The sequence below is a fragment of the Tachyglossus aculeatus genome, chromosome 17, assembly GCF_015852505.1.
Source record: "Tachyglossus aculeatus isolate mTacAcu1 chromosome 17, mTacAcu1.pri, whole genome shotgun sequence".
Lineage (NCBI taxonomy): Eukaryota > Metazoa > Chordata > Mammalia > Monotremata > Tachyglossidae > Tachyglossus > Tachyglossus aculeatus.
Window position 1 is genome coordinate 48,810,457 of NC_052082.1, and position 14,093 is coordinate 48,824,549.

The 14,093-nt window shown below is 50.1% G+C and overlaps 1 protein-coding gene across 1 annotated transcript; it reads right to left on the reverse strand.

The window, feature by feature from the left end:
• Positions 1–5,158: 5,158 nt before the first annotated feature.
• ALDOC (aldolase, fructose-bisphosphate C) lies at positions 5,159–12,644 on the reverse strand. The gene is made up of 9 exons (XM_038759145.1): positions 12,543–12,644; positions 9,020–9,143; positions 8,606–8,817; positions 7,357–7,411; positions 7,007–7,167; positions 6,800–6,883; positions 6,480–6,654; positions 5,901–6,100; positions 5,159–5,680 (listed from the first exon to the last, which is right to left on the reverse strand). Exons 2-9 carry the CDS (start codon positions 9,129–9,131, stop codon positions 5,585–5,587), a joined length of 1,095 nt encoding a protein of 364 aa, XP_038615073.1. The 5' UTR covers positions 9,132–9,143; positions 12,543–12,644; the 3' UTR covers positions 5,159–5,584.
• Positions 12,645–14,093: the final 1,449 nt, after the last annotated feature.

Below are 14,093 nucleotides of genomic sequence, written 5' to 3' on the forward strand. Positions count from 1 at the left end.
TTGAGCGCCTACTGGGTGTAGTGCACTCATTCATTCATTCAGTCGTATTTTTATAATGGCATTTATTAAGCGCTTACTATGTGCAAAGCACTGTTCTAAGCGCTGGAATTAATAATGATGGCATTTATTAAGCACTTACTATGTGCAAAGTATTCATTCATTCATTCAGTCGTATTTATTGATCGCTTGGAAAGTCCAAGTTGGCAACATCTAGAGACGGTCCCTACCCAACAGCGGGCTCACAGTCTAGAAGGGGGAGACGGACAACAAAACAAAACATGTTAACAGAATAAAATGAATAGAATAAATATGTACAAATAAAATTAACAGAGTAATAAATGCATACAAACATATATACATCTATACAGGTGCTGTGGGGAGGGGGAGGAGGTAAGGCGGGGGGGATGGAGAGGGGGAGGAGGGAGAGAGGAAGGAGGAAGGAAGGAAGTACTGTTCATTCATTCATTCAATCGTATTTATTGAGCGCTGACTGTGTGCAGAGCACTGGACTAAGCGTTTGGGAAGTCCAAGTTGGCAACGTATAGAGACGGTCCCTACCCAACAGCGGGCTCACAGATTAGAAGGGGGAGACAGACAACAAAATATATTAACAAAATAAAATAAATATGTACAAATAAAATAGAGTAATAAATCCGTACAAACATATGTACAATCAATCAATCGTATTTATTGAGCGCTTACTGTGTGCAGAGCACTGGACTAAGCGCTTGAGAAGTCCAAGTTGGCAACACACAGAGACGGTCCCTATCCAACAACGGGCTCACAGCCTAGAAGGGGGAGGCCGAGAACAAAACATATTAACAAAATAAAATAAATAGAATAGATATGTACAAATAAAATAAATAAATAAATAGAGTAATAAATCCGTACAAACATATATACAGGTGCTGCGGGGAGGGGAAGGAGGTAAGGCGGGGGAGGAGGGGGAGAGGAAGGAGGAAGGCAGGAAGCACTGTTCATTCATTCATTTATTCAATCGTATTTATTGAGCGCTTACTGTGTGCAGAGCACTGTACTAAGCGCTTGGGAACTACAAGTCGGCAACCTATAGAGACGGTCCCTACCCAACAGTGGGCTCACAGTCTAGAAGCGGGAGACAGACAACAAAACAAAACATATTAACAAAATCAAATAAATAGAATAAATATGTACAAATAAAATAAACAGAGTAATAAATCCGTACAAACATATATACAGGTGCTGTGGGGAGGGGAAGGAGGTAAGGCGGGGGAGGAGGGGGAGAGGAAGGAAGTCCTGTTCTAAGCGCTGGGGGGTACAAGGAGATCAGGTTGTCCCAAGTGGGGCTCACAGTCTTCATCCCCATTTTACAGATGAGGGAACTGGGGCACAGAGAAGTTAAGTGACTTGCCCAAAGTCACACAGCTGACAATTGGCAGAGTCGGGATTCGAACCCCTGACCCCTGACTCCAAAGCCCTTGCTCTTTCCACTGGGCCACCCTGCTTCTCCAGCATTGGGCGCTTACTCAATCAATCAATCAATCAATCAATCAATCAATCGTATTTATTGAGTGCTTACTGTGTGCAGAGCACTGTACTAAGCAATAAATCCGATTGAATGAATGAATGTGGGGTCTGGGGGTGCAGACCGCACGCTTAGAGAAGCAGCCTGGCCTAGTGGGTAGAACACGGGCCTGGGTAATAATAATAATGGTATTATTATATTATGGCATATTTATTGATGATATGATTGATGATGATATTTATATGATGATATATGTTATTATGATGATGATAAGCGCTTACTATGTGCAAAGCACTGTTCTAAGCGCTGGCGAGGTTACAAGGTGATCAGATCTGGGAGCTGCTTCTAGAGAAGCAGCGTGGCTCAGTGGAAAGAGCCTGGGCTTTGGAGTCAGAGGTCATGGGTTCAAATCCCTACCCCTCCACTTGTCCACTGTGTGACTTTGGGCAAGTCACTTCACTTCTCTGTGTCTCAGTTACCTCATCTGTAAAACGGGCATGAAGACCGGGAGCCCCCTGTGGGACAACCTGATCACCTTGTAACTTCCCCAGTGCTTAGAACAGCGCTTGGGACATAGTAAGCGCTTAATAATGCTATTATTATTATTATTACTAAGCGTCGCAGTGGATATAAGCAAATCAGGTTGGACACAGGCCCTGTCCCCTGTGGGGCGCACAGTCTCCATCCCCATTCTACAGGTGAGGTAATTGAGGCCCAGAGAAGCGAATGACCTTTTTTTTAAAATAGTATTTATTAAGTGCTTACTATGTGCAAAGCACTGTTCTAAGCGCTGGGGAGGTTACAAGGTGATCGGGTTGTCCCACGGGGGGCTCCCAGTCTTAATCCCCATTTTCCAGATGAGGGAACTGAGGCCCAGAGAAGTGAAGTGACTTGCCCGAAATCACACAGCTGACAAGTGGTGGAGCCGGGATTTTAATAATAATAATAATAATAATGGCATTTATTACGTGCTTACTATATGCAAAGCACTGTTCTAAGCGCTGGGGAGGTCACAAAGTGATCAGATTGTTCCACAGGGGCTCAGCTGTGTGACTTTGGGCAAGTCACTTCACTTCTCCGTGCCTCAGTTACCTCATCTGTAAAATGAGGATGAAGACTGTGAGCCCCCTGTGGGCCAACCTGATCACCTTGTAACCTCCCCAGCGCTTAGAACACTGCTTTGCACATAGTAAGCGCTTAATAAATGCCATCATTATTATTATTATTCATTCATTCAATCAATCAATCAATCGTATTTATTGAGCGCTTACTGTGCGCAGAGCACTGTACTAAGCACTTGGGAAGTACAAGTTGGCAACAATCGTATTTATTTATCGCATTATTATTATAATTATTTATTATTATTTATTATTATCATCAATAATTATGATTGCTGTGTACTAATAATTATTATATATTATTATTTATTGTATTTATTGAGTGCTTACTGTGTGCAGAGCACTGGACTAAGCGCTTGGGAAGTCCAAGTCGGCAACATATAGAGATGGTCCCTGCCCAACAGTGGGCTCACAGTCTAGAAGACTGTTATTAATAATTAATAATAACCGTAATAATTATAATTATATGGTATAACTACAGAATTAATACAATTAATTATTTATTAATTAATCATTAATATATAATATATTAATTAATGGTTAATTAATTACTTAATCGTTGATATATTGATAATTATATAATAGCTGATAGATGTTAATTTATTAATATTAATAAATGATTGATTTATATATTAGATGTGTTGGTTAATTATGTATTAATGTATTCGATATATTAAAATATATTTATTGTATGCTGTATTAATTATAATTATTACTTATAATGACTAAAGTGAATCATTATTATTATTATTATTAAAGCCACCCTGGGGGATTCTGCCCAGCCCCTCCACCTCCCCTGCCCACCATCCCCCTGCCCTGGGACTTCTGAGTGCCCAGCCTCCGGGGCAGTGAGGGGCAGCTGGACTCTTTGGCCTGGCTGGGTCCCCACCGGTGGGGACAGAGAAGCAGCGTGGCTCAGTGGAAAGAGCCCGGGCTTTGGAGCCAGAGGTCATGGGTTCGAATCCCGGCTCTGCCACATGTCTGCTGGGTGACCTTGGGCAAGTCACTTCACTTCTCTGAGCCTCAGTTCCCTCATCTGGAAAATGGGGATGAAGATTGGGAGCACCCCATGGGACAACTTGATCACCTCGTATTCCCCCCACCCCAGCGCTTAGAACAGTGCTCTGCACATAGTAAGCGCTTAACAAATGCCAGCATTATCATTATTATCATTATTATAGAGAAGCAGCGTGACTCAGTGGAAAGAGCCCGGGCTTGGGAGTCAGAGGTCATGGGTTCCAATCCCGGCTCCGCCACTGATCAGCTGTGTGACTTTGGGCAAGTCGCTTGACTCCTCTGTGCCTCAGTTCCCTCATCTGTAAAATGGAGATGAAGACTATGAGCCCCACGTGGGACAACCCGATTACCTTGTATCTCCCCCAGCGCTTAGAACGGTGCTCGGCACATAGTAAGCGCTTAACGAATACCATCATTATTATTATTATTATTATAGGATCCTGGGAAGGAGGCAGTGCAAGCAGTGTGGCTCAGTGGAAAGAGCCCGGTCTTGGGAGTCAGAGGTCATGGGTTCGAATCCCAGCTCCACCACATGTCTGCTGTGCGACCTTGGGTAAGTCATTTAACTTCTCAGAGTTTCAGTTACCTCATCTGTAAAATGGGGATGATGACTGTGAGCCCTCCGTGGGACAACCTGATCACCTTGTATCCCCCCAGCGCTTAGAGCAGTGCTTTGAACATAGTAAGTGCTTAACAAATGCCATTATTATTATTATTATTATTATTATTATTATTATTATTATTATCCCTGTGGCCTAGTGGCTAGAGCCCAGGACTGGGCGTCAGAAGGACCTGGGTTCTAATTCCAGCTCTGCCACTCGTCTGCTGTGTGACCTTGGGCTAATTACTTAACTTCTCCTTACCTCAGTGACCTCACCTGGAAAATAGGGATTAAGACTGCGAGCCCCACATGGGATACTTAAGCGCTTAGTACAGTGCTCTGCACATAGTAAGCACTCAATAAATACGATTGATGATGACACGGCCTGTGTCCAATCTGATTAGCTTGTATCTTCCCCAGAGCTTAGTTCAGCGCCTGGCACATATTAAGCGCTTAACAAATAGCATGCCTCAGCGGAAAGAGCCCGGGCTTTGGAGTCACACGTCACGGGTTCAAATCCCAGCTCCACCAACTGTCAGCTGTGTGACTTTGGGCAAGCCGCTTCACTTCTCTGGGCCTCAGTTACCTCTCCTGGAAAATGGGGATTGAAACTGTGAGCCCCCCCATGGGATAACCTGATCACCTTGTAACCTCCCCAGCGCTTAGAATGGTGCTTTGTACACAGTAAGTGCTTAACAAAGACCATCATTATTATATTATATATTAAATATATATTAATATATTAAATATAATTAAATATATTAATATATATGTATATATATAAATTTATATATTAAATATATATTAAATACCATTTAAAAAAAGTATCCAACACCAAACCCCCCCAGCTCCAGCCACACACATGCAGACACGTGCTACCCTCGGGAACGGACTCACACCAACGGCTAGAGACGACGCTAGCGGGCTTCACTACCGTTTATTAATCCAGGCGCTAAAACACGAAATGCAGGAGGCCATACTGTCTTCCCCCCAGTCTCCCCTCGCTCACCCGAGGTCGAGGGCAGGGGAAGGGGCAGCCTGACCCCAACAGAGAAGCAACAGTATCACGGTGGCGATTGCAAACGGCAGGCAAGGGTGGAGGCCACGTGAGGAGGACCGGAATCGCCTACAAACCGCCCCGTCCCCCGACCCGGGGGGTCCCCGCCGCCCGCGAGAGCCCGTCTGGGATCCGCTTCCCTCCTCTGCCTCCTGCCCGGAGCGACGCGGTGGTTAAGATGACGGCCCGGGGACCCTCTCTCCTCTGCCCTCGCTTGGGGCTTGCTGGCTATCGGGCTCCTGGCGATGTCTATGGGCAAAGCTGGCTGCGGGTGGCACAGGGCCCGCTCAGTAGGCATGGTTGGCGATGTACAGGGAACGTCCAGCTGCGCCCGCGTCCTCTCCGCTCCCCTCGTACTTGCCCTGGGCGGCCAGCCCGTTCACCTGTGGAGGGGAAGAGGAGGGGGAGAAAGGGCAGGAGGAGGGTCACCACCTCCCCCCGGGCACTGCCCAGATTCTCAGGCCCGCTCCGGTGACGGCAGGGAGTCTACCAACTCCCCCAAGGGCTTCGTACAGTGCTCTGCCCACCGTAAGTGCTCTCGATTCATTGATCCAGCGGGCGCGGAGGCCCTCTCCCCCATCCCCGCCACCCCCCGTGCCCCACCTCTGCCCGCTTCACAAACTCCTCCGTAGCGGCGCTCTCGTTTTCCCGCCGTCCGCGCCAGGTGCTGAGGGCCGAAGCTTGCAGTGCCCGCCCGTAGGAGAAGGTCAGGGCCCAGGGCCGCGCCAGGGGGCAGCGATTGATGGCGTTGAGGTTGATGGAGGCCTCTTCCTCACTCTGCCCACCGGACAGGAAGGTGACACCTGTGGGCGGCATCATCATCATCATCAATCGTATTTATTGAGCGCTTACTGTGTGCAGAGCACTGTACTAAGCACTTGGGAAGTCCAAGTTGGCAACATATGGAGACAGTCCCTACCCAACAGTGGGCTCACATCAACCGATCAGTCCAATATCACAATACTTCTAGACTGTGAGCCCGCTGTTGGGTAGGGGCCGTCTCTAGATGTTGCCAACTTGGACTTCCCAAGCGCTTAGTCCGATGCTCTGCACACAGTCAGCGCTCGATCAATACGACTGAATGAATGAATGAATGAACAATACAACACACACACACACACACACACAGGCCTAAGCCTGGGTGCCAGGTGGGGAGAGGGAGAGGGCAGGGAAGAGCCACACCTGGCACGGCGGGTGGCACAGTGCGCCGTAGGGCAGTCACGGTGGCCATGGCGATCTCCTCGGCGCCGTACTTGGTGGGGCAGGCGTGGCCGGGGGTCACCATGTTGGGTTTCAGCAGCGTCCCCTCCAGGTACACGTGGTGGTCACTCAAGGCTTTGTAAACGGCCGCCAGGACCTGGGGGACGGGAGGATTCGCCGCAGGGCACCGGCCCGGGCCCCCTTCCTCCCTCCCTCGGCCCCTTCCCTCAATTTTCCGCTCCCATTCCCAGAGCCCTGGTGACGGGCGGGAGGGCAGCCCCAGGGCCCAGTCCCGGCCTCACCTTCTCAGTGACATACTGGCAGCTTTTGAGATCGTGGTCTCCGTCGGGCAGGATCTCCGGCTCCACAATGGGCACGATGCCATTCTGAGGGCAGAGAGCAGGGGTGGGGCTCGGAGCTCACACCCAGCCCCGACACGACCCTCCGTCCCGCCTTGGGACACCTGCCCGCCTCGCCCTAAGCCTCCGCATCCCCCAGTGCCCACCCACCTGCTGACAGATGCTGGCGTATCGGGCCAGCACGTTGGCATTCTCCAGGATGGCGAGGGCGGAGGGGGTGTGCTCGCCGATCTTCAACACGCAGCGCCACTTGGCAAAGTCAGCGCCGTCCTTCTTGTACTGGGCACAACGCTCCGAGAGCCCATCCAGCCCTGCAGGGGCAGGGGCGGCAGGCCCGTGTGCCAAGACCCCCAGCCCAGACGGCCCCCCAGGCCCCCACGCTCCCACGGGATTCACTCATTCAATCGTATTTACTGAGCGCTTACTGTGTGCAGAGCACTGTACTAAGCGCTTGGGAAGTACAACTTGGATACCCCACCCTGCCCAAACCACTCTCCTACCTTGGGTGGTGGTTTCTCCGTCGGTTCCAGCCAGGGGCACCACACCCTTATCAACCTAGCAGGGAGGGGGCAAGGAGGACAGACTTTAAATTCAGTATTATAATTTGAAGCAGCGTGGCTCAGTGGAAAGAGCCCGGGCTTTGGAGTCGGACGTCATGGGTTCAAATCCCGGCTCCGCCACTTCTCAGCTGTGTGACTTTGGGCAAGTCACTTCACTTCCCTGGGCCTCAGTTCCCTCATCTGTAAAATGGGGATGAACACTGTGAGCCCCCCGGAGCACAACCTGATCACTTTGTAACCTCCCCAGCGCTTAGAACGGTGCTTTGCACGTAGTAAGCGTTTAAATGCCATTATTATTACAAATTATTTATGTCAATGTCCGTCACCCCCTCTGGACTGCAAGCTTGTTGTGGATAGGGAATGTGTCTGCTAACATTGTTATATAAGCGTTTAATAATAATAAGAACGGCATCTGTTAAGCGCTTACTATGTGCCGAGCACTGTTCTAAGCGCTGAGCACTGTTCTAAGCACTGGCTTAATAAATACCATCATTATTGTTATTACTCTCCCAAGTGCTTAGCACAGTGCTCCACACACAGTAAGCAGTGTGGTTCAGTGGAAAGAGCCCGGGCTTTGGAGTCAGAGGTCATGGGTTCAAATCCCGGCTCCACCACTGGTCAGCTGCGTGACTTTGGGCAAGTCACTTAACTTCTCTGGGCCTCAGTTCCTCATCTGTAAAATGGGGATTAAGACTGGGAGCCCCCCGTGGGACAACCTGATCACCTTTTAACCCCCCTCAATGCTTAGAACAGTGCTTTGCACATAGCAAGCGCTTTATAAATATCATTATTATTATTATTATTATCTGTTACTATGTGCTGAGCACTGTTCTAAGCACTGGCTTAACAAATACCATCATTATTATTATTACTCTCCCAAGTGCTTAGTACGGTGCGCCAGACACAGTAGGCGCTCAATAAATACCACCACTACCATTAACTGACAGAGGGGAAAGGGCAGGCATTTGGAGAGACCTCCTTGGCTCCCCTCCGCCCCACCGGGCATTCATTCATTCAATATTTATTGAGCACTTACTGTGTGCAGAGCACTGTACTAAGCGCTTGGGAAGTCCAAGTTGGCACCATATAGAGACGGTCCCTACCCAACAACGGGCTCACAGTCTAGAAAAGCCCCCACAGAGCCCAGAAGGCGACGCCGCCTTAATGCCCGGCCCCCGGAGGACCCCACCTTGATGCCCACGACGATGCCCTTGTCCTGGACGGTGCGGACGAAGGGCGTCCCGTCATCCCCTTTCTGGTAGAGGGTCTCGTGGAAGAAGATGACCCCCCCGATGCACTTGTTGATGCGGCTGTCGGCGCTGAGCAACACCTGGCGATACAGGCGACGGTTCTCCTCCGTGTTCTCCACCCCGATCTGGCTCAGCCGCTTGGACATACTCCCTGTAGGTGGGCACAAGAACACCCCACCACCATCACCACCACCATCACCACCACCACCACCACAAAGGGGTGGACAGATGCCCCAAACCCTCCTTGTCATCCTCCCTCCCTCTCCCTTCCCACTCCAGACGGCCTGGGGATCAGGGCCCGAAGACTGTCCTCCCGCTGGACCCCCTAGGCCGACGTCGGCTATCTGACCAACCTACGGACTCATCGGCAGCCAGGATGCCCTTGCCCGGGGCCACGATCCGCAGCGCGATGTCCGACAGCTCCTTCTTCTGCTCGGCCGTCAGGGCCGGGTACTGGTGTGGCATGGTGGCCGCTCTCTGGGGGGAAAGCGAGGCGGCTTGGGAGTTTCTCGAACTGGCCCCGTCTGAGGCCCCTTTTGCCCCCCACACCGGGCAGGGACAGTCACCCCACTCTTCTCCCCACCCCGGGCACAGGTCCTTGGCACTTGGAGGTGTCCGGCTGCCCTGGCACAGGCCCTGGGCACCGAAGCGGAGGGAATCCCGCTTGACAGCCGAGAGCCAGGGGCTCCCGTTCCCACGACCTCTCCGGCCCAGGCCGGCACCGTGCCTGGATCTTCAGACAACCCCAGAGGGAGGAGGGGCATCAGGACCCCAGACCAGCTTCCTGATGATAATAATAATAAAGGTAACTGCGGTATTTGTTAAGTATTGTTGGGTAGGGACTGTATATATTGCCAACTTGTACTTCCCAAGCGCTTAGTACAGTGCTCTGCACACAGTAAGCGCTCAATAAATACGATTGATGATGATGATGATGTGCCAAGCTCCGTACTAACCTGATTGTCTTAGATCTACTCCAGAATTTAGTACAGAGCTTGGCACACAGTAAGCGCTTAACAAGTACCATTTAAAAAAAAAAAAATTAAGCACTGGGCTCAGAGAGACAAGTTAATCAGTTTGGATGCCATTTCTGTCCCTCATGGGGCTCACAGACTGAGAAGGAGTAAGAACAGGTATATAATCCCTGTTTTACAGAAGCCAGAACTGTGGCCCAGACAATTTAAGTGCCTTGCCTACAGCAAACCAGTGACAGAGTCAAAATCAGAACGCAGGTCCCCTCACTTCCAGGCCACTAATAATAATAATAATAATAATGATGGCATTTATGAAGCACTTACTATGTGCAAAGCACTGTTCTAAGCGCTGGGGAGGTTACAAGGTGATCGGGTTGTCTCACGGGGGGCTCACAATCTTAATCCTCATTTTACAGGTGAGGTAACTGAAGCCCAGAGAAGTTAAGTGACTTGCCCAAAGTCACACAGGCGACAATTGGTGGAGGCAGGATTTGAACCCATGACCTCTGACTCCACGCTGCTTCACACTAGGCCACAGGGCTCCCCATCCTTCCCCCCGCGGGACCAGATTGAAAAAAAAAAAAAAAATTTCAGTGAATGAAGTTGGCAAATTCTTAGGGAATCGAGTCGCAGCTCTCAACGTGATGGGAAGGGACTAGGGCGTGGGAATCTTGACTCGAAAAATAAAATAAAATTCGATTTATCATAAAAATTGAAGGGGCTCTTTCCAATTATAAAAAGCAGTGAAGCGATCAATCAAACAATGGCATTGATTGAGTGCCACCCAATCTACCCGGGGCTTCACGGAGAGAGTCTGGAGCAGAGCCTGGTGCCTGGGTCCTGCCCGCAGGAAGTTCGTTCATTCATTCATTCATTCAATCGTATTTATTGAGCGCTTACTGTGTGCAGAGCACTGTACTAAGCGCTTGGGAAGTACAAGTTGGCAACATATAGATGGTCCCTACCCAACAGTGGGCTCAGAAGTTGCCCCACACCATCTGTAGGAGCCATTGTGCCAGCTTGGAGGGATTCAAGACCACTCTCCTCTGGGCAGCTGGGCAGGGGGATTGCAGGGAGAGAATCAATCAATCAATCATATTTATTGAGCGCTTACTGTGTGCAGAGCACTGTACTAAGCACTTGGGAAGTCCAAGTTGGCAACATATAGAGACGGTCCCTACCCAACAGTGGGCTCACAGTCTAGAAGGGGGAAGAAGAGAAGAGGGCAAAGCCTGGTTGGGCAGAGACGAGGCTCCTTCAGTGAGTGCCCTCCTGTTGGCTCTGGAAATCCAAGTTTGGAGCTGGAAGGGGTCACTCCTCTCCCCTCCAGGGTCTGAGAGGGCAGGGAGGAGGGCGGCTTCCTTCTCCGACTCTGTCTTAATAATGGCACTGTCTTGCTGCCCAGAGCGGGTGGAGGAAAAGGGCAGTCTTCAGGGAAGCTCCCTGCTCCTTCCCTCAGGCCCCTGTTGCAACTTGTACTTCCCAAGCGCTTAGTACAGTGCTCTGCACACAGTAAGCGCTCAATAAATACGATTGAATGAATGAATGAATGAATAATCTCCCCGGGATGTTGGGCTCCAAACCCCAAGCTGGACCCAAGGGATGAGGGGGTACAGGTGGCACAGAGAAACATGGGGAAGAGTCGTAGCGGAGAGGGACCTGAGAGGATGGTGGTGGGGATCTTTGCATGAGAGGAATCCTGATGGAGAGAGGAAGCATAGAGCTGGGTGGTGAATATATATGTATATATGTTTGTACATATTTTTTACTCTTTATTTATTTATTTTAGTTGTACATATCTATTCTATTTATTTTATTTTGTTAGTATGTTTGGTTTTGTTCTCTGTCTCCCCCTTTGAGACTGTGAGCCCACTGTTGGGTAGGGACTGTCTCTATATGTTGCCAATTTGTACTTCCCAAGCACTTAGTACAGTGCTCTGCACATAGTAAGCGCTCAATAAATACGATTGATGATGATGATGATGATGGTGAAGGGATGGAGGAAACGAATCCATCAGTCATATTTACTAGCCCTGACTGTTGGATGGGGGGCATGAGATTGTCATTCATTCGTTCAATCGTATTTATTGAGCGCTTACTGTGTGCAGAGCACTGGACTAAGCGCTTGGGAAGTCCAAGTTGGCAACATAGAGAGACGGTCCCTACCCAACGGCGGGCTCACAGTCTAGAAGGGGGAGACGCAAAACAAAACCTATTAACAGAACAAAATAAATAGAATAAATACGTACAAATAAAATCAATATAAAATAAAACACATTAAAATAAAATAAATAGAATTAAGTGCTTACTATGTGCAAAGCACTGTTCTAAGCACTGATAATAATAACAGCATTTAGTCATTCAACCGTATTTACTGAGCGCTTCCTGTGTGCAGAGCACTGGACTAAGCGCTTGGGAAGTCCAAGTTGGCAACATAGAGAGACAGTCCCTACCCAACGGCGGGCTCACAGTCTAGAAGGGGGAGACGCAAAACAAAACCTATTAACAAAACAAAATAAATAGAATGAATACGTACAAATAAAATCAATATAAAATAAAACACATTAAAATAAAATAAATAGAATTAAGTGCTTACTATGTGCAAAGCACTGCTCTAAGCACTGATAATAATAACGGCATTTAGTCATTCAACCGTATTTACTGAGCGCTTCCTGTGTGCAGAGCACTGGACTAGGCGCTTGGGAAGTCCAAGTTGGCATCATCTAGAGACGGTCCCTACCCAACAGCGGGCTCGCAATCAGGGTGGCAGAAGTGTTGCCAACTTGGACTTCCCAAGCGCTTAGCACAGCGCTCTGCACACAGTAAGCGCTCAGTAAATACGATTGAAGGAAAGTGGGGGGAGCCCCTCGCCCCACACTGGTCCCACCGCCCTGTTCCTTACCCAGGTGTGGAAGTGCTGCCTGCTGCTGATGGTGTTTGTTGCCTGGCGCTGATGCTGCTGCTCCCTCCGTGCCCTGTCCCCTGGTTCTGAGTAATGAAGCTGCGGCTGCCGCAGAGCTACGTGACTCCTTCAAAGGCGGAGCCACTGCCTGGCCCTCCCTCCTCCCTGCCTTTCCTCGGCCTGAGCCGGTGGCCTCAGCTGGGACCAACTGAGCCCAGGCCCTGGGCAGCTTGGCATGTCTCCCCCTGGGCAGGGGCTGCGTCCCCAAGGGCATCCTTCCCTCCCCACTTGGGCTCCTTGTCCTTGGCCTCTGCCAGAGAGCAGTTCTAAGACCCCTGCAGGGCCTGGTGGTGATGGTGGGGCACCCGGCAGCTTGGCATGTCCCCCCCTGGGCAGGGGCTGCATCCCCAAGGGCATCCTTCCCTCCCCACTTGGGCTCCTTGTCCTTGGCCTCTGCCAGAGAGCAGTTCTAAGACCCCTGCAGGGCCTGGTGGTGATGGTGGGGCACCCGGCAGCTTGGCATGTCCCCCCCCCGGGCAGGGGCTGCATCCCCAAGGGCATCCTTCCCTCCCCACTTGGGCTCCTTGTCCTTGGCCTCTGCCAGAGAGCAGTTCTAAGACCCCTGCAGGGCCTGGTGGTGATGGTGGGGCACCCGGCAGCTTGGCATGTCCCCCCCTGGGCAGGGGCTGCATCCCCAAGGGCATCCTTCCCTCCCCACTTGGGCTCCTTGCCCTTGGCCTCTGCCAGAGAGCAGTTCTAAGACCCCTGCAGGGCCTGGTGGTGATGGTGGGGGCGAGGGAAGGGAGACTCTGGGCAGAGAAAGAGCCTCATTCTGCTCCTCTGGGCCCTGGGCCAGGGACAGCCTGTTTCCAACACCAGGACAGTGTGGGCACTCTCCTGCCCACCCTCTGCCCGGTCTGCGTTTGAGTCCTTTCATCGCAGTGCGTGGTGTCTGTGAAGTCAGTGAGCGGGCCTCGGTTTCCCTCCCCTGCAAGGGGGGGGGGGGTGGGGAGGGAGGGGTGTCTGGGATATGCCTGCAGTTGTAAGAGAAGGTTTAAGTAATAATTGTGATTATTTATTACTAATAATAATCATCACGGCATTTGTTAGGCGCTTCCTATGGGCCTGGCGCTGTAATATGTATATCACCTGTTTATATGTTTGTACATATTTATTACTGTATTTTACTTGTACATATGTATTTTATTTGGTTTATGTGTTTTGTTGTCTGTCTCCCCCTTCTTGACTGAGCCCCTTCCTTCCTATCCCCCTCGTCCCCCACTCCATCCCCCCATCTTACCTCCTTCCCTTCCCCACAGCACCTGTATATATGTTTGTACATATTTATTACTCTATTTATTTATTTATTTATTTATTTTACTTGTACATATCTATTCTATTTTATTTTGTTAGTATGTTTGGTTTTGTCTCCCCCTTTTAGACTGTGAGCCCACTGTTGGGTAGGGACTGTCTCTATAGGTTGCCAATTTGTACTTCCCAAGCGCTTAGTACAGTGCTTGGCACACAGTAAGCGCTCAATAAATACGATTG

What these genes read in the sequence shown, in the direction of transcription:
- ALDOC (XM_038759145.1), bottom strand. Translation starts at nt 9,131, where the DNA reads ATGCCACACCAGTACCCGGCCCTGACGGCCGAGCAGAAGAAGGAGCTG. An exon ending in GGCTGCCGATGAGTCCGTAG is followed by an intron (nt 8,818 to 9,019) that starts GTTGGTCAGATA and finishes GCCCACCTACAG; the next exon opens with GGAGTATGTCCAAGCGGCTG. An exon ending in ACGCCAGCATCTGTCAGCAG is followed by an intron (nt 6,884 to 7,006) that starts GTGGGTGGGCAC and finishes CTCTGCCCTCAG; the next exon opens with AATGGCATCGTGCCCATTGT.